This window comes from Neolamprologus brichardi, chromosome 14, assembly GCF_056152115.1.
Source record: "Neolamprologus brichardi isolate AB-2024 chromosome 14, ASM5615211v1, whole genome shotgun sequence".
Classification (NCBI taxonomy): Eukaryota; Metazoa; Chordata; class Actinopteri; order Cichliformes; family Cichlidae; genus Neolamprologus; species Neolamprologus brichardi.
The window spans coordinates 12,823,456-12,848,731 of NC_142117.1; the positions used below are offsets into that span (position 1 = coordinate 12,823,456).

The following is a 25,276-nucleotide window of genomic DNA, read 5'->3' on the forward strand; positions in this document are numbered from 1 at the left end:
TACTTAAGCTGCGAGAAACAGCCTTTGTCCGCCGATCAACGGACCCTAACCCTGACCCTAACCCTTTAATAAACGCTAAGCAGAATTGATATTGTCCTTGCAACATTGGAATTTCATAAATGCACGAATGGGTTGGTGCGCAAAAGAATAACGTCACAATAATGTGATTGGTCACTTGCAATGTTGAACCTGGAACAACATTTTCATGATGATCTGGGAACAACACCAACACGAGGATATCAGATCATCCCTAGATGCATGTTCATGTTCCAGGTTTTTGTTATGTTTAGCTCACCCAGTTTAGGTTATGATTTAGTTTTGCTCGTTTTCAGTTAATATTAAGTCTTGTTATTTTGCGTGTACCCACTTGGGTCCAACCTCTCCACTCCCTATAGTCTGCCTCTGCCAGACTGTGACACTTTGGGACCTCCAACCATACTACCTGACATTTTTTTTAATTTCCACTTAACACATCAACAATTAAATGTCATAAAATGTTACAGAGTTAATAAAATATGACCTCACTTCCTGTTTGGAAGTTTTAAAGATCCATATCATAACTTTTATGAAGCTTTGTCTCAAAATTAACACAGTCCATGATCTAATATGGTGCGAGATGATATCCAGTTTGAAGTCATGTTTGAAAACTGGACATATAGTTTGAAAGTTACCCGCACCGATACAACTCCACTTTTGACCCACTGGTGGTAGCACAGTGCTTGACGTGCAGGGATAAAGCTCAGTGAAACTGACTGAAACTGACTGTTTATGTTCTACTCTAAAGGAAGAGGAAATAAGAAGAAAATGGTGATTAGGAGCTGTTGGGAGCTCTGAGCCTTTTCCTGGTGGCCAGAGGGTTGTTTTGACCTGCACTGAGCAACAACTTGTCCAGCGATAATATATCGAGCAAGATAAGTTCAGAATCCACACATCTACTGCAACTCTCCCCAGGGCAAGGGTGCACTCGCTTACTGTAAATGCATCTTTTGGCAAGGCATGCAAGTCTGTGAACCACTCCACCTTTAACCACATTTAGAGAGCTAACAGTATTTCCTGCTAGCTTATTTTGTTAGGTGGATATTTCCTACCTGTCTTTGAAACCATATTTATCAGTTGACATCGACTTAGCAGAGAAGAAAGCTTGAAAAGCTCACAAACCCTGCATGAATGCAGTTTAAAGGGATTATGAATGAACCCACCAGTCAAAAATCATTGTACTTATTAGTAAATTGATTTTCTTTATTTCTTTGTTTTCTCTTTCTTTACTTATTAGTTTAATTTTGTTTTGTTTTTTAATGAAAATCCAGGAAGTCTCAAGTAAAGTCCCCCAATCTCTGGTCTGATAAACATATGATGTTTGTGAATTATTCATAAAGTAACATAATAGGTATATAATATTAACAAATACATTGAAACAAGTAGACAGCGCGGTGGTTCTCAGGTTGAAAACTCCGGCTGTTGCTACCGAGATGTTGTCGGGCACTTAGATGCTTAGTTAAGTCTCAGTCCTCAGTAGATGGTAGCAGGTGTTCTGGATAAAGTGCTGATTTAGAAAAGCATTAAATGTGCATGCAAATTGAAGACCATCCTGACCGCATGGGGCGAATATAATGTGTACCGTTTGAATGATTTCTAATCAGATTAATTTGGATTCATTATATTTACAGCAGCAATAAACAGAAATTAATAAATTAGCATGAAATTAGCACACATCCATCTGGGGGAAACACAAGACATTACCACTGATTTTCCCTTCCTGCTTAGGGGTGTTACCACTTCTGGCTGCACTGACAAAGTTATTGACAGTGAATCTCATTATGCCAAGGACCAGCCGAGAATCAGCCAAGGATCCACCAAGGTCCTGTCAAAGTCCAGCCAGCATTCTTAAGTGGCTATAGCTGTCTCATGCCACTTTTCTGCAGTGATTGTAGGAGCATTTTACAGTTTGGCTCTCTTTTTACATGCTGTTGTGCTCGACTCCTTCAGGACATAAGAAGGAAGGAAGAGCCACACGGCAGCCAGAAGAGAGCCAGTTTATTAATGATAATCTAAAAAAGATGAATTAAAGAAAACTAGGTGCTAAGTTTTAAACTACATGTGATTTAAACTTGAAATAACTACAACAAAATTATGCCAAAGTAAATGAAAATCAAGTTGGGTGCCATGAATGCGCCCGCCTTCTGGGAGGGTAGAGAGTCATCCTGGAAGAAAAACAGTTTGCAGTAAATAAGCTCCCAACAAGTGAAGTAATTTCCTTTACAGTGGTTGAAATGAACTTTCTCCAATTCTTATGATAGTTTAATTGTAATAACGAGAGACAGAATATCAAGAAAAAATACAGGAAAAAAACACATTACATAAAGGTTATAAATGTATTTACATGTCAGTGAGTGAAATAAGTATTTAAACTCCAAGAAAAACATGACTTACTGCTTGGTGGAGAAACCTGCGTTGGCAAGCTCAACAGTAAGATGTTTCCTGTAGCTTGTCACTAGTTTTGCACACTCAGGCGGGATTTTTTCTCACTCCTCTTTACAGAAACTCTCTAAATCCTTTTGTGGGTTTTTTTTTTTTGCAAGGGATCAAATAAGTATTTCCTCCACTGTGTCAGATGTGGGGAGCCATCAATGAGGACCTGAAAATGAGGAAGCAAAAAGCAGAAAACAAACAATATTGACAAGGCCTGGGTCATCACACTGGTCCTCACACAGTCACCCACAGTGAGTTTTGCAAAGAGAATGAAATGTGGAAAAGAAGAGCCAGGAATAAGTGGACAGCGAGCTCTTCTTCCTGCTCCACATCCACTCCTGGTTTTAGAGAACTATTATTCTTATCCATTATCCATTAAGGAAACCCCAAAAGCTCTGAAAGCGCTGATGTAAATGCAACATGTGTTTTATGTGTGCAGATGTGCATGCGTGTAAATGGAAAGGGGAATAATTCGTATCAGGCACTCTCCGTTAGTGCCTGATAATCAGTGACATATATTAATGGAAAGATAAGCACAACTGTCGTATAGGATTTCCTTTCATTCTTGCTGCTAAGCCATCTGGCTCCCTCTAAAACGCACACACACGCAGATACACAAAGTCTCCATCGCACACTCTCACAGATAGGAACACACATACTCTTACACACACAACCCGAGGGCAGGTCATCAGAGAGAGGGTATCATGGAAGGCCAGGATGACCATAACTCCTCGCTAATGGAGTATTTAGACATTCATACACTCTCCTTCTTTTTACAAATCTACACATTTTCTTTTCCTTCCAGGTATTTGTAAAATTGCTTGAAGCTCTTGAAAACACTGAGTAGTTCTGAGTACACTAAACATGGCCAAACCACTCAGGACAATAGAGGCAATCAGCTCCCGGTGTTTGCTGGTGGTAGCCGCTGAGTTTTCGCCCTCCCCCTGCGCGTTTCAAAAGATTTTGCTGATATGTTAACGTCCACGCACAGTATGTGGTGCTGTGCCTCTGGCTGGGCCTAAAAAATGATGTTGATGTTATTCATGTGATATGAGCAGAAAGAATAAAAGGATAAGCCCTTGTGCTGTGAGCATTAATATCAACACCCACAAGTCAGCGCGTGACTAACCGTGGTCAGCTGGCTTTGCGCTGACATAAAGCTTAAACACTACTGGTTTTGTTGAATTTTGGATTTTCTCCCGTTGCACAGCCCCAGAAAAGTTTCCATTTCAAATAAAGTACTGCAAGACATTGCAAGGCTTTGCACCGCCTACAGTTTCTGTCTGCAAGCAAAAGCAGTCAGTAAACAGTTTACATTTATTGGACTCTTTAATCCGTGGTGACTGATTGTCTTGACCATGTGGGACTTTCGGTGTCTCACTATTGAAACAAATCTGTTATCTTGCTGTGTCATTTTGAAAATCTCATCCACATATATGACAAGCTTAACTGTTCAGGTAACTAGTAATCCGTATAGTGTAAAACACAGGTTTTATTCTAAATGTGGTAATGAGAGCTGAAAACAGGCCACTCATCTGTGTTTAAAAAGGGAGCCACTCAGCAGTTAAAGCCTGTGCTCCTATTGGCCTCCTCTGTGCTTTGTAAATTAAATTAACACAGTTTGCAAGTTCTCCAGTGAAACAGATTTGCAGTGAAACTTTTTCAAGCACCCTGATATTTTATGCATCTAAAGCAGCCTGCCAGGTGAGATCAGTAAAATATGCACACAGAAATCTGTTCACTTAAAAGAGCTGTATCATTGCAATGAGCATCACTTTTCTCTGTGTACTTTTTCTTCTGTCTTTCCTCTATATTACTTGTAATAAAGTAAATGACTCTGTGTTTTCCAGCCAAGTAATGTCAGCATGTTTATTAAATAAAGATTAATAAGTCATTTTTTCATGTGACATGTTCATTTGACCTAAAATATACATTTAAGTATACAAGCCATTGTTAGTGGGTTAAAATGGGGTCAACACCCCAGCTGGTCTAGCCAGCCAATCGCATGGAGCAACTGAATGCATTTAGGCAAGTAGACATGGCCAAGACAGCCTGCTGATGTTGAAATTGAGCATCAGAATGGGGAAGAAAAGAGATTTAGGTGACTTTGAGCGCTGTTAGTGGCAGATGGGCTGGTCTAACTCAAACTTTAGCTTCGTTTGGGCAAGTTATGAGGATTCACTTGTAAAGAATTTCCAATAAAGGCTTTGAATGAAGACTGAAGTTCTCCCTGTTTGATTTGTGCTGAGCTGATGAGGCTGACATCACAGCTGTCTGTAAACCTCGTGATAAAAATGGGCTCGCCTTGACAAGCAAGTTACAGTATTTCACAATGTGGTGTTGGTTCATTTATGAGAACATCTGAATCTTTGTGTAGAAGACAAATGATCTGCAAACACAGGATGTCGAAGGCAAAGCCGACATAATGGAAGTGAAATGGTTTCATTATTCACAGCAGGATGGGTGACTTGGACTAAAACTGTTCCTTAAAAATGCTGCAGAAAAGGTGAAGCTGTCTGTTTGGCTCCAGATGTTCTCAATGCAGAAATGAGAACTTAAATATCTAATCAGCCAATCACATGGCAGCAATTCAGTGTGGTTGCTGTAGGTATGCATGCAGACCAAATGTGGCATGGTTGTTGGGATCGGCGTAACTTTGTGATGAACATTGGGGGGGTCAAGATCTCTGTCTAAATAAATAATACTAATAATTCCCAGATGATTAAACATGCAACTATTTTGCTGGTAATACCTGAAATTAGTAAAGAAAATCAACAGCCTATTTATGCAAGATGATTCATAATTTTATTGAGGGGTTATATTGGCTGGGTGTGATTATTTGGCGGGGGGGGGTCCATAACCCCCCTGGAAATTACGCCCCTGGTTGTTGGTGTAACACCAGCTGTTTGAGTATTTCAGAAAGTACTGATCTCCTCGCCCACACAACCATCTCTAGAATTTACAGTGAACGGTCAGCAAAAGAGAAAATGTCCAGTGAGGGCCAGTTCTCTGGGTCAAAATATGTTGTGGGGCAAGATAACCACTCGTTTCAACTAAGGTATGCATACCAGGATCACTAAACATACCCTGAAGCAGATGGGTTACAGTACCAAGAGAGAACAATGGGTGCCACTGCTACCAGCTAAGAATGGGAAACCAAAGTTACAATTCACACAGCCTCACCAAAATCGGTCAATAGAAGATTGGAATTTGTAATAATGTTTTTTTAAAAATGTTTTTTTTTATCAACTGTTCAGGCTGCTGCCAGTTTATAATGTTGTGGGAGATATTCTCTTGGCACACTTTCAATTGAATTCAGTTCAGTTCAATACTTTAATGTCCCACAAGGGGAAATTAGTTTAGCAGGAAGGGCAACAATAAGAATAAACAAAACAAAATTAATAAATTAAAAATACATAAATAAATAATAATAATAAAAAATAAAAAGCCACAAGACAGTTATTTGCCATTAAGGAGATGGGTTGAAGTAGGGATAAAAGAAACCTGAAGTCCTCACAGGTACTCTAAAACGACAGCCAGGGGAAACAAGTCAAACTCAAAAAGTGGATGGTTAAAAAAATTAACAATAAAATGAGCCTTCCTCAGCACACGCCTGGCCAAAAGCCCGTCTCGCCAACGCCCTGAGATTTTGCTGGCAGTTTGCTGGCAAGTCCCAACCAATTCTTGTTCTTGAGAGTCATGTTACCAAACCAAGCAGCGAAATAACAGATTCAATAAAACTTCTGTAAAACAAGGACAACATTTCAGATGAGACATTAAAACATCTAATTTTTCTTCAAAAGAATAGTCTATGTTGAACTTTTTTGGTAGTGGCATCAGCATGAGGCTCAAAACACAGTTTGTGGTCCAGAACAACCCCTAAATACTCTCCACAATCTCAATATCAGCAGCTTTAGTGATAGTAGGTGATGAGCTATAAGAAGACTTCCTAAAATCAATAATCATGTCTTTTGTTTTTCACACATTTAATGAAAGGAAGGACTCATCACGTCAAGCCACAAAATCTTCCACAAGCTGCCAATGGCCTGTCTTGTAAAAGACTAATGATCACTGTTTGCAAACTGTTTGTCAGTGAAATTACGGCGATACTCATTCGTATAAAAAATGAACAGAAGGGGCGAGAGACAGCAACCCTGGTGAGATCCAATAGAAGAGGAGAGCACATCAAAAAGTACACTGTTCACCTTCATGCATTGTGTCTTATTAGTCGAAAAAGTCTAGCGAAACCAGCCAAACCCAACTGATCAGACTAGTGAAGTGATCATAAAGCCTATCAGCAAGTAAGAAGAGCTGAACTGTGTTGAATGCAGATGAAAGGTTAACAAATGATAATCTTGCATGAGTGTTGGGGCCTTTAAAATGCTTATACAAGAAATGCAGGAGTGTGACAACAGCATCCTCCACATCTCTTCCTGCCATATATGCAAACTGGAGTCAAGGTGATGTTCAAGCTGCATTAAAATTAATTATCTTCTCAAAGGACTTCATCACTAAAGAAGTCAGAGCCACAGGCCTAAAGTTATTCAGAACCTTAGTGGAACTGCCCTGCAGCTGGGTTCCTTAGTACCACCTGAGCATCATTTAAACACACAGCCTACCCGAGTATTATTGTTGAGTATGTCCATCCCTTTAAGACCACAGTGTGCCGATCTTCTGATGGCAGAGTCCAGCAGGATAATGCTCCATGTCACAAAGCTCAGATTATCATGAAGTTGTTTCTTGAACATGACACTGAGTTCGAAATCACAGCCAGAATCTCAGTCAAACAGAGCACCTTTGGGATCCTGAGATTCACATCATGGATGTGCAGGCATCATGGATGTGCAGGCAACATGTCTGCAGCGTCTCTGTGATGTTATCATGTCAATGTGGGCCAAAATCTCAGTGGAATGGTCCTAGTACCTTGTTGAATTAAGGCAGCTCTAAAGGCAAAAGTGGGTCCAACTAGATATTAGCAAGATGTAACTAATGAAGTGGTTGGCGAATTTCAGTGACAACCTAGAGGTCTGTAAAATTAAGCAAAGGAGTAACAGCTGAAAGGCTTTCAGAGGTTTGCGCCAAAACAGAGTCAATCTCTATAGACTCCCATGGTAAAATATCCAACTTCAAAGCTGAAATTAACAAGTTACCAGCCTGTTATAAAATCTGGCTTTGGTTTATACAGCTAATCTACCTCATCAAGCATTGTTAATGTGATTCTAGTGTTTTATTTGTGCACTTTACTTGTTAGCAGATCTGTGCGATGCACCCATGAAGTCTATGGATTCTACTTGCTAACCAACCACACTATAGCGTTAGCTGTTAACTTTGCACTTCACCCACGTCAAATATGTATGATCACTTTGGGTCCAAAAAAGCAATTGTTATTTATGTTGGTCTTTGATTAAAGACGCACTGTAACTCTGACCCAGGGCAGCTGTATGAACTATTTACAGAGCTACATTCAAGGGCACTAAATGTGCTTTAGCCCTGAGCTAGCTTGCCCTCAATTGGATCAAGATAACACACATATGGAAGGCAAACCCGTTAAGAAAGGGTTTAATTAGTTTTGGGAAAACTCAGCTCTGGGCTGAGGATAACACTGGGTTATAACTTGCTGCAATAAAAATGCAAAAGATCAAGCGAGGATGGCAGCACCCACAGGGTTTCTAGTTAGTGTCATATTTGGATAGCAGTGAGGAAAGGTGCTCGTATGGTAGGAATGGAGGACACAGAGGGAGCAAGTTATGGAGCTAGAAGCGGGAAAGAAGAGGGAAATATGCGTTACAGGAACTTAATAGCGCAAGTGCAGCAGGGATGACAGGAGGGAGTATGGAGGGGAAGAGCAAGGGGGCACAGAGAGAGAAAGGTGGGGATTATGATAAGGAAGGACAGATTGGAGGTGTGAGAAATGTCTGAAAAGCGTGTGAAGTCAACAGGAGCTCATTTTCTTTGCTAGCAGTTGATTTATTTCCTCACATGTAAAGGGCATGTCAGGTTTGTCGGAAACATCAAAGGCTACCAGAAGACGTTGCGTAAAATGATTTATTTTTCTTATCAGTGATACTTGGGACAGAGAAATGGCCTGGATTAACTAAAACTGTTTAGTTAATCATTATCTTTATAATGACTACTTGTAAAAGGTGAAGGTTTGCCTGTATTAAAGTTTGCAGCTCCCTTCAGATCTGCAGTGTGTTTAGCATCTTTACAGCCTGTAAGCGTTCCATCAAAGACACTCTCAAAAAGCCATTATATGCCAAGGATGAAAAGCCAGACAGAGATTTGTAAGATAGTTAAACATTCAGCATCCCTCAGGTCAGATGTTTCCTTTAGGAGTCTGCAAGAACAAAAAAGGAAGCTGAAAGATAAGAGAGTGAAGCTACTTATTTTGTTTGTTTGCGTTTGTCTAATATGTTGTGCAAGTTAGAAAGAATGATTGTATGACCTCCTTGGTTAATATTAATTATTAAATAGTGTTATTTGAATTGGTTGTTTTCCTTACAATTACCCTGCTTTTAAGCATAGTACTCAAATTTTCAATAGGGTTGAGGTTGGAGCTTTGTGAAGACCATTCCAGAAGTTTTATGTTAGTCTTCTTTATCCATGTTAAAACCAGTTTTAATGTGTGTTTGGGATCATTGTCCTTTTGGAACTTGGTGTCCCAAGTCTAGCTGTTGGTTAGAGGTGAAGTTGAAGATTTTGGAGGTAGTCCTCCTCCTTCATTATTACATTCACTGTGTACAGTGTAGCAGTACCACTGGAGGCAAAACAGCCTCAGAACATGATGGTACCACCACCATGCTTGACAGCTGGTACATTTTTCTTAGGTTTGAAAGCCTCACCTTTACTCCTCCATACATACCCCTTGTCATTGGGGACAAATAGCTCAATATTGGTCTCCTATGATTGAAAGATTTTTTTCTCCAGAAGGCACTGATTTTGTCCATGTGGGCAGCTGCAAATGTAATTTGAGCTTGAAGGGGTTGATTTTGGAGAAGAGGTTTTTTTCTTAGTCTACACTTAGTTTACTCGCTTCATTGTTGACAGTGATGCTGGTGTTCTAGCAGTTTCCAGTTCGTGGCAGGCTTGAGCCTTGGTGGTTCCTGGGTTGTTCCTGAACAACCTAACCAATTTGGTCTTATTAGAGGGTGGTCCAGACTTTTGCAAAGTGGTGACACATCTGAATAACTTGTACTTATGCACAGTTCATTGAAATGATGATCTATGAATGTTCAGTTGTTTACAAATGGATCACAAAGATCTTCCCAACTTGTATTAATTTCCTTTTCAGATCTTCACTGAATTCCTTGGACTTTTGCATTATTGATAGTACTGACTGATCCCATGAGTGCTGTCAAAAAAAGCCTTGTTATGCTAGCAAAGAGAAACAACCAGTTGTAGTCAATCATGATGGGTAAGGATGGGTTAATAGGCTTTTTCCTTGTCAGTTAAATGATGCTGTAGAACCTTCACCGCTGCATAAATAAATCCAAACCTGTGCAACCAGCTCTTGTTTTTTAAAGTCATTGAAGATGTTTGCTGTACAATCATTACATCCTAGAAACAGAACGGTTCAAATATATCATTAATAGCCCAAATGATATCCATGCCCTTGATGAGCGTTTGTAAACTTCTGACCACAACTGTACATGAGGCAGGATACAAACTCGAGTTTCAACCAGCCATCCTCAAACATACATCACATCCTGTCAGGTATCTACTTCTGATTTTTCTACTGAGACAGGACGGCCATTAATTGCGTGACTTCAAGTTGTTGTTTGGTGGTAATAGTATATTTAGTGACTTTACCTCCCTACTCCACATGTCCTTACACTGCATCTCCTCAATGCTGAACTCACATTGTGTTGCTGCTGCTTGTTATTTGTTGCTTGTTAGTCTGACATCAGAACAAATGAGTGAAGATGTGAAAAACCAGGGCTGCAGTGTTGGTACAAGGTGCTGCAGCCTGTCAGATAAGATGCCAAAATCAAATACTCACACTGTCAGTGAGATGGGGAGGGAGATGTTGGCAGATTCATCAAATATTTGTAAAGAAAGGGAAGCAAAGTCAAGCAAAAAAACCCAAAAACACACATCTACTGCTTTGCAGCAGTCTGGCCCAGGTTTGTGTTCTGGATCAGCTTCAGCTGAGAGAGAGTAGATAAATCTCTCAGTGTACAGAACAGTTAATAACAGGAGATATACAGGCTTCATTTTGCCAACAGCTTTCTAAACTACATCTTTTTGCCCCGTTATCTTATTTCCAACCATATTGTCACTCCATATGTGTGCTGCAGGCTCTATAGCTCAGCAGCCATGTCTGAACACACTCTATTACAGCCCCTCGGAGTACCATATCATCACAGATATCATGGCTCAACAGAGAACTGTTTACCAGTCAGACCACGGGCACAGAAAGGATCATAAATAATTAAGTGTTCAGTCGGCACTTTCAAATTCCGGGAAGCATTAATGACTGCTAGATCAGACTGCCTATAAATGTCAGTAAACACTCCAGGTTGAGGACAGTGGGTCTAATCACGTTCTGATGTAATCAACTCAAGGAGCTGATATGGGAGCAACTCTCTGGGGAACCAATCAACTGAAGCGTGACATGCTTTCTTCTCGCTGCACAGCTTTGTTGAATCACAACAAGAGGATTTTAGTTTTCATGGTCACTAAACTCTTAAATTGATGGCAGGGGAATTTTCTTGTCTCGCTGTTTTCTCGACCTTATCCGATTCACGGGGTTTGATTAGACCTCGCTACAGGATGCTCAAAACAGCCATCGACTGTGGTAGTGATATTGATCCCACTGAGCCATAAAGTAAAGCACATCTGACATGCTGTGTGGCCTTTTATTGCTAGATTAAAACATAATTTATTTCACTGCTTTGCACTTTCAACACATCGGACTTGGACACATGGGATAAAATGTCTCTAATTCTCATCTTATGTAACAATCAAATGAGTTTTTAATGAGGGAAAGCGTGTTTGGGGTCACATTAATGGGTTGCTTCAATCACATATTAAAGGAGTTTTAAAATGAACAGAGCCATGCTTAGCTGCTCTGCTCATCAGTCTCGCCTTATTTACAGCAGCAGCTCCACTTTGTGTGTTTGAGTGCAAACGGGAACAAACAGGAACCCCCCCCCCATAAAAACGAGCTTCAGTGCACTTTATTGCAGAGCACCAGTTAGAGCTTTGCACAGGACACTGCTGTCACACTACAGCTGCACTATTTTTATTGTTCCTCTTTGGTGGAAACCTTTGAATTTTTCTGAGTATAAGGTCCCTTAACTATGGGATGTTGAAAGAGATTTTAGGAACTCGGAATGCATTTCGAGAGTCTTCTTTGTACGGTGGCTCTGAGAGGTCAAATACACTGAGAAAACACCAGGAAATAGAAAAGAAGCATTTTAGGGGAGATAATAACATGACAGACCAGGTGTGGAAGTGACAAGTGAAAAGTAAAACGCTAATACCAAACCTATATCTACAGTGTTATACTGATTTATGCAAATAAAACACACATTACCTGCATCTGAATCCACTGCTTCTTGTCTTCTCTGTCACTACTTCTTCTGTCACATTATTGTCTCCAAGAAAAACACTTCCGTTGTACTTTTGAGATTTAATTTTTTCAGTTTTTATTATTGCATTTTATTAAACGTCTGTTGTGTTTTGTGTGTTTTCGCAGCATGTTTGTTATTTGGGGCCAGTTTAGCTTTATCTTGAGTTGGATGCTTACTTCAAAGATTACCACATCTGCCTCCATCTCACCCTGTCAATCCTCCTCTGTCACACCAAACTCTGCATATCCTCCTTCATTACATCCACAAATGATTTCTGTTGTCTTCCTCTTTTCCTCCTCTCTGACAGCTCCATACTTAAGATCCTTTCCAGATATATCCACTATTGCTCTGCACATGTCCAAACTATCTCAGCCTTGCCTTTCTAACTTTGTCTCCAAACTGCTCCACCTGAGCTGGACATCTGATGTATTCATCTCTAATCCTGTCAATTTTGCCCACATCACCTCTAGTTGCTATCCTTTTGTTACAAATCATCTCCACCCACTCCACCCCAACTGCACTTTTCTCTTCACCTCTTCTGCAACGTTGCTTTGGATGATTGAACCCAGGTATTTAAACTACTTACGTTTATCTTCACTAACCCAATTCCTTGCAGCTTCACCTTTCCAAGTGTTTCCCTCCCATTCACACATGTATTCAGTCTTGCTTCTTGATGGCTTTCATTTCTCGTCTCTCCAGTGCATACCTCCACCTCTCAGACCAATCACTGATGTAATCCCATCACCACCTTAAATGCTTACTACCCCTACTGACTCATACTGCAAACCTCACCACTGTTTTGATTCTGAGCGTCTCTGTACTTCTCCATCAACACTCTCAAAGCAGCGTGTGTAGCAATCTTTCTCAGCATGAAGCTGATTACTGACCTTTTTTAGTTTTTCCGATACTCTGGAATAGCTGCAAAACAAGATGTGTTTATTAAGGATCTATTAACTCCTTTAACTTACTTGTTCTTTAATTTAATAGTAGTATATAGTTTTAAAAAAAAGCCCTTTGTCTTGAAAAAACTCCTGCGACAGCTCCCCGTCTCATGGCTTCAGCTGGACCGCAGAATTCAGCAACCTTCTGTCCGAGTGCATCATTTCTTGGGAGGAGTCAACCAAAGCAAGCATGGTGCCAAGTAAGCAAGGAAAGAGGAATTTGGAAAGGAAAAATCCATTTAGAGAAACTTTGCCTACTAGCTCTGGATTCGAACCAGAGGCAGCAAGAGCTCGGTTGGATTGTGTGATGAGTGTCTGATGAGGACTGGAGGCAATCTGATAAAACAATCAAAAGAAGAACTGATGATATTCCAGATGACATGAAGGCTGCTGTCTGCAGATATGAATACCTCCCAACTTTGGCTTTTCTTGTACATGAAAAGTTTGAAAAACCACTGCTTGATATCACAAACAAGGCTTTGGACATTGGAAAGATTTCTATGTGGATTTAAATGTACTCTAGGACTTTTGCTGCCATGTTTGGTTTGTTACTTAAGTTTGAAACATAACAGGAGTTTGTTTTGAGCTCTTGGTAAGATTTCACATCTTCCTAAAGTAAGTAAAGTAAGCTTTTATCTTCCAAAACGCATCTTCACATTTCTACACCTGTGTTTAAATGTTAAAGACAACAACTAATAAATTATTACATGCACTGAGAGGTAAAAACAACAACAAAAAAACAGGCCTTTGTTTGTTTGGACATTCATTACGTCTCATTTCTTTCTCATCAGTCATTAAAAAAGCTGCAGCCTTTTGTTGAGGCTCGATGAGAAAACAATTTAAACAAAAATGACTAGCATAAATGCTTTTTCGAGCTGGTCATGAGTATCTTTTGCAGACATTTCTTTGACACAAGTCCCAGGAGGTGATGTTTTAGTGCCCAAAATGACTGATGTGAATCTGGAAGCCTCAGGCACAGAAGACCTTCTGGACAAACGCACACAAATACATGTTGAGACACAGCTGAGCACCGTAAGTCTCTATGCCAAAACACCAGATGTGACATGTACACACACACACACACACACACACACACACACACACACACACACACACACACACACACACACACACACACACACACACACACACAGACAAATCCAGTGGTGGTGATAACATCAACAGTCTCCCTCATTCTGCTGCACCTCTTTTCCTTCACCCTCACCTCTGCATTATTATTTCTATCCCACCTCTCACATCTACTGTCACGATCTCTTGTTCGCTGTCTTCCTCCCCCTACACGTTCCTGTCTCACTCACTATGTGTCATGATGTGTCATGACAGGTCCTGCTGGGTCTCCAGAGATGCCTCTCTTGAAATTGCAGAGCTTATCAGACACATTGCATTTTCTAAATTACAGTTTTATGAAATTTCCATCCATATGGTTACAGATACATATATATATATATATATATATATATATATATATATATATATATATATATATATATATATATATATATATATATATATATATAGTGGATAGTTTAAAAAATGGCTGTTAGATGGACAGAGATACTAGGATAAATTTGCACAGGCACAACAGATCTGATTTTTGGATCCCTTCTGGTTTTCCTCTGGTACAGTGAGACAGTCTGGCTTGAATCAGATTGTATCTGTTTAGACAGTGATATGGAGATGATCCACATGTCATAAATTATAAATAAACACACTTTCTGTTGGGGTCTAAATAAAGCCAAAGCAGGTCTGTAACTACCATAGATGACAGTGAGGTCATGTCCTTATACTCTGGCTTTTGTGTTTCACATGTAAAAGATCCAATTCATCAAATGAAGAAGGATGGATATAATCAAATAAGATAATATAAACTCAAAGTACACCACATGCATAGTCCAGAATATAGCCGTAACTTAACAGCCAAATTATAAGAAATAAAACATATCCCAGTGACAGTTGTGTATGTGTCAGCATCATCAGGACCCCACTCTTCATCACAGGATGCATTATGGGATGGAAAAAAAAAGATAAACATATTTTTTTCACTTATACACAATATTTTTCTTATTCAATCTGCACTTTAATCGTTGATTTTTGTGAAGTATAGCAGATCTTAAAAAACTGAGTCACTGACATTCTCTCATTACCATTAAACTTTCCTTTCATCTCAGCATGCTTGAATCTTAGAGGTCTTAAATCTTAAGATAAATAGTGCATTAAGAAGGCTTTAAGAGCCTTTCAAATGTCCAATTTTTTTTTAAATTTTTCAGTCTCACAGATCTCATCTTTTCCTCGTGAATCAAGATAAATTACTTAGTTTTAGTTTTTTTTTTAATTTAAATAAATGTATTAAAAATAAATGACTGGCTGAAATATTTCATGTATGTATTCAGACCCTTCACTTACTACTTTGTTAAATTACCTTTGGCAGCAATGATAGCCTCAAGTGTGGTTCCTCGAATCACAAACGGTCCCTAGGTGAATGACAAACAAGCATATGGGAATCCCGAGGACACCATGAAGGTGGGACTAAATCTAGGAACTTTTAGAAGATTGGGTTGGATGGGACACACTGATGCAGGGCCACGCTACTCATTAGGTACAGTAGGTGCACATCTGTTGGGTTCAGGTTCAGACTCCAGTTGGTCCGCTTCAGCACCTTCGCAGAGTTTAACTGAAGATCATTATCTGTTGAAATTAAACTTTTGCCCAGCTTTAGATGCTGAGCACTTTGGAAAAACAACTTTTTCATATCTTACTGCCTCTACACTTCCTCCTATCCTGACTACACTCCCACTGCCTGTTACACAAACAAACATCCGCACAGCATGGTGCTGTTACTGCCCTATTTTACTGTACTGGTGGTATTAATGAAAGATGCACAATAGCTCTTTTGGTCCTTGCACAGTGTTGGGAATTGTGATTCAATACTTTAAACTTCATTTTATCAGACCGAATAAAGATGACAGTGACTCTCAGAATCATGTGCTATCTGGCAAAATCCCAGTGCAGCTGTCATGTGTCTTGAGGCTTTGCAGATGTGTGACTGCTTTTTGGGAGTGCGACAATCATGGTGATACACAGGCTTCAAAATAAAGGTTGCACTTTTTGAACACACTGGCTGTAGCAGTGAGGCACAACTTTTACTTTGAAGGTAAACAATCTCCAATTTCTTAGTTTTTACTAAATCTTGGCTTTTTGCAGACAGACATGAAAAACTACAGGCAACTGTGGCAGTCTGCTAGCAACTAAAGCAATCACTCTCACGTTTTTGGTGCAGCAGCTTCTTTGCATTTGCACCTGGCCGTTATTTACCCTCTTAATTCCTATGGAAGCAGTAAGGGTGTAACTAGTTCTTCACAAACTGCTTCTGCTTAGTTTCTTGTAAAATATATGAACTGTATATATGTCATGTGCCGTAGTTCATCTGAGGCTGTATTTACCTATTTTTGTTATATCCTGTTATGTAAAACCTTAGAACTGACAGAAGGTGTCCTTATATTTTTTACCATAACTGTATCATTAATGGTGACCGTACTGTATTCAAGTTCAGAGGTCCTCACATTGTGCATATTTGCATACCAGTGTAGTATAACTGACAAATTATTAATATCAATAGTTACAGATTTTATTTATTCACTGTTTTATTGTAGTAACAATGTTTGATCTAATATATGACTATACGACTATCTTTACTCATACAAACACATTGCAGTTTTGCCAATTATATATTGAGTTCTCGTGACCAGAGCAAAAATAATAAAACAGGAGCAAACACAATCCAGATGTAAACACAGAAATAGCGTCACGCACCAAAACTCAAAGAAAGCCCTACTACAATGTAGATCGATGCTAGGCCCTGTAGCTGATATGATATGAAATCCTGGTCATTCACACAGATGTTTAATTGGTCGTTCTGATAATGACGATGATGAAGATGCACATATGCAACTGAGCAAACACAGGCCACAAATGTGTCAATCAGTCACGGTGTCTTCATGCTCACACAGCCTCCGGTAGAAGACCAATCAGACAAAACACATGCGGACATGTGGTTTTAGGCGAAGGGGAGTGTATTATTATACAAACTACTTACTTCCTTTAACATATGAGGCAACAATAACTGAGCACTAGGATGTTAAACTGTTGACACCTGACACCACATTTACAGGCTTTGAACATAAACAAACAATCCCGGTGCTCCCGTCAAGCTCCGCACCGCTCCTGAATTGAATCTCTGCCGCTTCCGTGAGTGTACTGGAAGGGCCATATATGGCAGAAAAAGATCTGGACCTTGAGACCTGTCCCCTGTCACACACAGACACACGAGTGTTTTCCAATAAAACCGTGAGGTCTTCTGTTTGTGAAGTGCAGAGAAAACATTTCCAAGTGTGTCCTGAGGAGCCCGTACTCTACGAAGGACGATTTGGAGGATGAGCGCGCGCAGTGGGGACACGCCGTGAAAAGTTAAATATTCACAACAATGCAACTTTCATTTTCACGGATTAATCGTCCGGCGCTCGCGGAGGGAGTGGGCATTGCCTAAAAGGAAGGACTGTTTTTCAGCGCACGCGGACGAGTGACGTGCCTCAGCCACACGCGTCTTTCTCGTGGACGCTTCCACATGTTAGCGCTCTCTCTCTCTCTTTCTCTCTCTCTCCTCTCTCTCTCTCTGCTCAGCTGTTATATCCCAGCTCGCCACAGCTCAAATATCAGTTACCGGGTCCCGACCAATCCCCGCGCGCTGTCAGAGCTCGAGAGAAGAGGCAGCAGCGGACAGCGGAATCGCAGAGAGGCGTACCGCACTGGGGGGTAAGGAGAGAGAAGCACACACCCAGCCGTCCACCCATCCGTCGGTCCGTCCTCCTTTACCCCTCCCGGCCTAAGAAACTCGCGCACGGGCTGTTCCCTGCTTCCAGCTGCAGCTGTTCGGGCAAACCGGAGAGGCGCGAGGCAGGATGCGCGATGGGACAAGCGTGCGGACACGCGCTCCTCTGCCGTAGCCAGCCGCCGTCCTCTGAGATGTAAGTGCGAGTGTTTCTGATAAGTGTGTGCATCTCGAAGCTGCCTGCCACTCTTCCGCTGTGGAAACACATGGCGTCTAGCAGCGAGCCAAATACTGAGTGGTGTGTGTGTGTGTGTGTGTGTGTGTGTGTGTGTGTGTGTGTGTGTGTGTGGTAGTAGCAGCAGTGTGAGTGCGACCTGCAGGGTGTCAATCTCCGCACTGACAGCGGCGGTAATAGACCCCACGTGAACCATGCATGCAGCTGTCAGTGCAAACCCGCACACAAAATCACCGTAACGTCACCAAAATGTTCTCTGACTGCTCCCGCAGGGAATTTGGTGACCTTATCGCCCCTTTGTATCTTCCAGGAAATCATGACATTACACTGATGGGCTACTCTTCCTCTAATATTCCTACAGGGAGAAATACACCGCCAGCCGTGATATGCCTCCTAACTGGATTCTCTCCATGAAAACTATGATATTAAAAACATATTTTAAGGGCAGACTAGATCTAGAATTAATGATAGTCTTGCTCTGTCTTTCTAATAAGGTACTCGTCGTAAATGGTTTATAAGCTGTTGCTAGTAGCTTTATTAATGTTTTAGAAGTAATTTAGCCACGTTTTAAGATGAACTGAAATAAGTGCAACTGTGGGTCGCCAAGTTGGGGAAAAACTGAGTGACTGGAGCCAACCTTTGACCTGGAAAAAGGCTCTCTGGCAACTGCACAGATATCTGTTTCTGACTTTTTCTGCATGCCTTTATGTCTTGCTGACATGTTAAGCCTACTCAAAAGAAAGAATGAACACGCACACATCTGATGCGGTTTATAACTCATCTATAAAGCTATTATCTGCCACTTTGAAATCCATTATAGAGAATGCCTTATAAGGGAAATTATGTTTGAAATCCCCCGACCTTTTTGAGATAAATTCTTCTGTTGCACAGATTTTTGTCTGCTGAAACCCTGAAATACATCATCACAGAGCTTAAACCGGGGCTCTTTTTCAGAGTTAATGTTCATTCCCGTTCCCGAGGCTGTTTTTCTTACTTTCTAAAAAAGATAGATGTTTTTTTTTCTTTCACAGGAAGGCAACGATGAGCCCTGGATCAAAGGAGGCTGACATGATCATTATAATAATTGGCTGCTCTATTTGATCCAATGTAGCAGCCCAGTATCGCATCCTAATTTTGTCTGGCTTACAGTGTTTGTCGTGTCAGAGGGCTGTTTATAAAACGCTGCATTAATCATTGCTTCAGCTGGATGTGTTGCTGTGCTGGAGTTCATTGTGTTGTGTGCTGTAGCTGTTTGCCCTCTGTGTGTTTGACGTGAGTCTTCACACTTACACCTGCCTGAACACTGATGAACTTTTAAATGTCAGGGCTCAATGATTATCTAAATGTTAGTAAATAAAGCAGCGCGGTCCTCACGTAGAACCAGCTCTCTGCCGTCTGAAATTAAAGTTTACCGTGTAAGCTCACAAAGCCTGCTCTCAAATTAAAGTGACACTGCATAAGCAAACCGATCAGATAGCAAGCACTTCTCCCCAAGGAAGGCATCCGTAGCACACTGTGTGTTTTATAAAACTCCCCACCCCCCTCGCCTCCTTTGTAACTGAATAAGATCATTTGTGGATAATAACCCAGTGATGTCATTTTACACTGACTGCACATATATTAGTAAAATCTCCCTCATAGTAATTTCAGCTCTGTCTGAAAGTTGGAAAAAAATCCTCTAATGGCTTTTATTCCCTCCTTCATTATTGGTTTAAACTCAATAAAGGAAATCACTGGAGGATAATGACTTTCATTCACCTCACCGCAGAGAAGACTAAGCTTCTTACTTTGAACGTTTGTTGGCCATTCCTGGAAAAAAAAAAGATTATAGCCAGAAGTTTGTGGGAATAATGACTGTGCCACATGGATGTCAGTGATCTCTGATATACAATTAGATTCAGTAGCTGGTCTCACCTGCTTCCCTCACGCTCGAGCAGGTTTGACACCGCACACCGGTGATCTGAGGGGGTCATTAAGTGTGGCACTTTGACAAAATACAGAAAAGCAGATGTCATGCCTGCACCCGTTGGGATGTGAGCCTCCTGCGACTGAGTGCTGAGATCAAATGCAGCGCTTTTGGCTGAAAATTCGGAGAGAGACATCTGCAGGCTTTTGCATTTTTGTCATTGTGATGGGTTTTCAGAGGTATGGATTCCTGGATCGTTGCTTTGAGAGGCAGTTATTCATCATCTGACACAGTGACAGCGCTCTACAGTATCAGATGCACGCTGCCACCGAATCGTTCGCCGCTCTGTGTTTAATGTTTGTGCCATGCGCCGTTACGTTACTTGAAGTGTTTTGCGGGTTCTAAACATCCTTTTAGGAAGCCACCTTCGCATTCGGCGCACTTTGCTTATTCGCTGTTATCATTTTAACAGCTGACACACATCGCCCCTGTGTGTGTGTATCTGTGCGTCAGCTGGTGTGCACGTGAATGGTATCCAGCCTGAAAAATAGTGCAGTTTGTTGGAGTGACGCCAGGAAGTCAGATTCCCCCAGCCTCCCGCTGAACACACACACTCACAGCGAAATGCACAGAAGTACACAGCAGAGGCAGACTTGTAACCCGACTCCTGATGAGTGAGCGTGTGTGTGTGTGTGTGTGTGTGTGTTAGAGAGAGGGAGACAGGGAGAGGGAGAAAGGATGCTGATGTTGCACTGTGTTATCATCAGTAATGGGCTCATCAATACTAAAATATTCAGAGAGAGAGACAGAGAAAAGAGACAGAGCGGGAACAGGCAGATAAAGTGGAGGCAAAGAGAAAGTGGCACAAACCTTTGTGTGCACTGCTTGCTTGCTTTTGCACATGTTTGTGTGGTTTTGTGTAGCTACTAAATATGTGCGCTTCAGCAAAAAACATACAAACAAACATTTGGCTTAAAAACTCTCTATTCTGACTTTTATCCATATTTTGATTCCCTCCCCCGTCTCCAGGATTTCATGCAGCAGCATTTATCCTAAAAGTACAATGTAGTCTGTGCATGAGCTGCTGATATACAGTCTTATTCGCTTAACAAATGAAACCATTACCTGTGCTGCACAAATTATAATGTTATGTCCTTTAGCTAGGGTGTAAATTTAATGAGTTAAGTTTGCTTGAAATATTAAAGTGAATGAATAATTGGTTGCTCTCATTATCTGCATGAAAAAGCCTATTGCGAGGCAGCTGTTAAAGCTTCGCTGCAGCGTTGAATTATGGGAGGTCAAAGGTTAGAAAGAAAGAAGAATCATGAGCAGATTGCAGGGAGTGTGTAGCACATTGCAGTTCCTACATTCATCATCACATTATTGCATATCACAGAGTTGCAATCCAAACGATTATGTGATTACTCCAATTGCATAAGTTCTTTAATTATTTGCATTATGGGTGAACAGAGAAACATCATAACAGGGGTTTTGCATATGCGATGTCACAGCAATATCCTGGACAGTGTAACCACTTTCAAATGAAGAGATGTGCACATTATTTATAATTTATTGCACCAAAGGAAACTGCGCAACAGCCGTAAAAAACTGCCATATCTATATATCTAACACCACCTCAGACCTTTCCTGTCACCTCTAAAGGCAATCAGATCCTCAGATCCAGAGATGTTTAAACCGAGTAAGCACAGACCCCAGACACGCAGACGAATTTTGAATCCCAACATAAAATAGAAGCAGAGACGACCCATTTCCAATCACTGTCAGCACAACATTTTCTGTGACGTGCCGCTAAGGCTGCTTCTGTGCTGATACAGAATTTGTTAGGATAAGGATTTGTGCTTATACAATGTGGCCGTATGCAAGGCTTAACAGCGTAGTATTAACTGCCAGCCATGTGACGCTGTGTTACAGAGAAAGGCAGGAAAAAAAATGTGTAATTAATTGCTTTCCACAGGAAATACAAGAACCCCAATACTGGCTAAAAATCATTGTCTCGTCATCATGAGTGGCAGGTTTTTCATGAATGTTAAGTTACATAATCTTGCATCTGCATATTTGTATAATTAACTTTGTGATTTGGGGTTTGGATCTTCAGTAAATTCAATAACTGCTAAAGTGTTTTGTTCCTAATTGCAGAGACATGTGTCAGCTTTGCGCCTCTGGCCATAACAAACTCAGGCATCAAACTAAATCAACATAAACTTAATTAAAGAAGCGTTTAAACACATAAGCCCAAACTGTAAGGAAACCTGTCTTAATATTGTCAAGGGGATACTCTCTGACTTGAGATTATCATTGAAATATCACAGGAAGCACTGCTCTCATATCTTCCCAACCCTGGTTCACTTACTGCACTTCTCTAATGATGTCGAGTTTACTGAACGCAGCGTAAACTGAACCGGTTCCATTCACATTTATACACGATTTCCTCCTGTAAACACAGCTGGTTTTCATTATTAAAGCCTTTAATTTGCCAAATAGAGTAAGAATTCTCTGCTCGGTGCAGCTTTCTGTTTAAAATGAGTTCCCTGCTTTGAATAAAACTGAAATGACTTTTGTAAACTGGCACAAAACAATCATAAAGACTGTAGTGCAGTTATTATCCATCTGCTCATCCACTCATTTTCTGTATGCATGGAGATGATCCCTGTCCTAACCCACATTAGATAACAGGCTTCAAACACCTTGTTTTATCACAGATTTACACACATACAGTGGCTTGCAGAAGTATTCGGCCCCCTTGAACTTTCCTGCATTTTGTCATATTACAGCCACAAACATGAATAAATTTTATTGGAATTCCACGTGAAAGACCAACACAAAGTGGTGTACACGTGAGAAGTGGAATGAAAATCATACATGATTCCAAACATTTTTTACAAATAAATAACTGAAAAGTGGGGTGTGTGCGTAATTAGCCCTAGAGATTAATAATAACTAATGATAATATCCTTTGTCAAAAAGGAAAGTTGTAAGCCTAACATTGAAAGTAGAGAGGGTGTCTGTCTCCAAATCCAAACTGGGAGCAGGTTTCAGAATGATTTTGAATTCAGTTCTGGATTTAACAGAAGCACGTCTATATGCCTCTGTGAATGGGAATTTGAGCTACTTCATTATTCTGAATGGATTCAACTCAATGCCCTCAATAATCACAATAACAAGGCATGTATTTTAATTTGTGTGTGTATTTAAGCTTGAAAGAATGAGATGGGATGCATTAATTTAGTTACAAGCCATTCAACATTAATGTTAAACAGCGTAATCTGTGTAATTAGATGTCATACAACTGTCACTGTAACAGAGTGGAAGTCTATTTCATGTCAGCCAATAGAAAACCCTGCACTCCCTTCACTAAGTTTTATATAAACTGATAGACCGCAAAATCGCCATTTATCGTAAAAATGGATCTGTGAATATGATTAACCAAGTGGAGCCTCTAAATGAGCCGAGATACTGTTAATGTTTGTTTAGTCCTGCTAACATTTTGCAGTCAACTGAGATCATTTTATCTCAGTTTATGTTTATGTTTATTTAAAAGGGACAATGGATATTAATTAATACGAGCACTTAAATTCATCGAGTAAATATGCTAGGTTTAGCCACACAGATTAATTTTCATCTGTAGTCCTTGGCAGGTTGATGGCATATTCAATAAGTCAACAAAAACAAACATTCAGAGGCATGTGAGCATGAGTAAAATACATAAATAAACACATAATTATATACCTTTTTAAAAATCGAAGACCAAAATCCTTTATAAAAACACATTAGAATCAAGGACTGTTTGAATCAGCATCCTGCAAAAGTTTTGCAGACTTTTCATGTAAATAAAGAGTGTTGCAGACATTTGAACATCATGTAGTTTAGTTAGAGTAGAGAAATAACCGTCAACTTTGCACACGCTAGTTGCATACAGAGTAATTTTGATTAGGTTTTAGGGAGTGGGCACGTAGCTGAAAGCTGAAGGTGAAAGAAAGTCATGATTTTCACTAGTTTTGTAGCACAAAGCAGTGTGAATTAGCAATATCTTAAAAGATATGACACCCCTCTATATAATTTTGTTATGACTTTGCATTCATTATTATATGGACAAAGGTAGTTGAAGGTACGTATGAGTTTGTAGAACATTATTTATCTAGAACTTTTCTTGGTTTGTGTGTCATCATTGTTTTTTTTTCTATTGTGGGGTCTGCACAGGAATAGAAAACCTTTCCATCTGGTCTCTTATGGTGACTGTTTCTTACACCTTATTAGGAGGAGTTATTTTAAAGGTGGAGGGTAGAATTACAGCTGGGTTATGGTGTCATTTTTCATGCCGATTAAAGCAAAAGCAGGTTGACTTTAGAGGAGGGTTTTCTGTAGGTGCATTATGTGCCAGTTATGGAAAGAATACAGACAGGAAATGAATATAAGTTGATACAATATCATCAAGTGTGCGGTGTGTATTTGTGTGTGTGTGAGCCTGGAGGTGTCACAGGAAAATGACGCTGACAGCCCCCATGGTTCCCAGCTTTGCTTCCAGCAGCTCCTGTCAGCCTCCTTATCTCTATGTACTGTTGCCACAGACAGGTGTGTGTGTGTGTGTGTGTATAAATGGTTGCAGCTGTCTCACTGTCAGTAATCAAATGGACAACCACAACTGTGTGCATGAGTGTTTTTGTCAGCGGCTACAATCGTGGTGTGTTTGTGTGTATGTGTCCTCCCCAAGGAGATCAAGGCAGGAGGTGAGGCAGCTGTGTTTGTGGCAAAGAAGTTTGGTTTAATTAGAAAACGCTATCATGTCTCCTCCATCGTCGTGGCAAGAAGCTAAAGGAGTATTGGCAGATGGCTTTAACACTTGCAGTTTTTGTTTCAGACTTTGTGTTCCCGTGCAACACTTCAGTGCCTGAATGCACTGAGATTACTTTAGGGTATTTGAGTTTAAAGGGTAACTTATAGCCCTGCAAATGTGTCTGTCAGGTTTCTGTTCAGACAGAGAGGAGAGGAGAACCAGAATAAGGAAGGGAAGTTCACAAGGAATGGGAGAGGCACAAAAAAGAACTAGTCTGAAGGCCACGTAACATTTGTAGGTCTGTAGCGATTGACTCTTTGGAAAGTTGTTGACCTCTGTGCTCTATGTGCCTCAGCATTCGTTGACCCTGCGCTGGGATTTTATGTGGCCACAACTTCATGGCGGAGTGCCGTCATTCCCAATCTCTTCCACTTTGTTATAATACAGTTGACTGTAGAATATTTAGTAGTGAGGAAATTTCAACAATGGACTTGTTGCAGAGGTGGCGTCCT

The 25,276-nt window shown here is 40.5% G+C and overlaps 1 protein-coding gene across 1 annotated transcript in view; it reads left to right on the forward strand.

Moving 5' to 3' along the window:
- Positions 1-17,625: 17,625 nt before the first annotated feature.
- The window catches only part of pde2a (phosphodiesterase 2A), a 169,045-nt gene continuing 161,394 nt past the window's right edge, over positions 17,626-25,276 (forward strand). Inside the window, exon 1 of the mRNA XM_006799937.3 lies at positions 17,626-18,027. Within this exon, the coding sequence (XP_006800000.2) occupies positions 17,969-18,027 (59 nt within the window). The 5' untranslated portion in view covers positions 17,626-17,968. The remainder of the gene's footprint in view (positions 18,028-25,276) is intronic.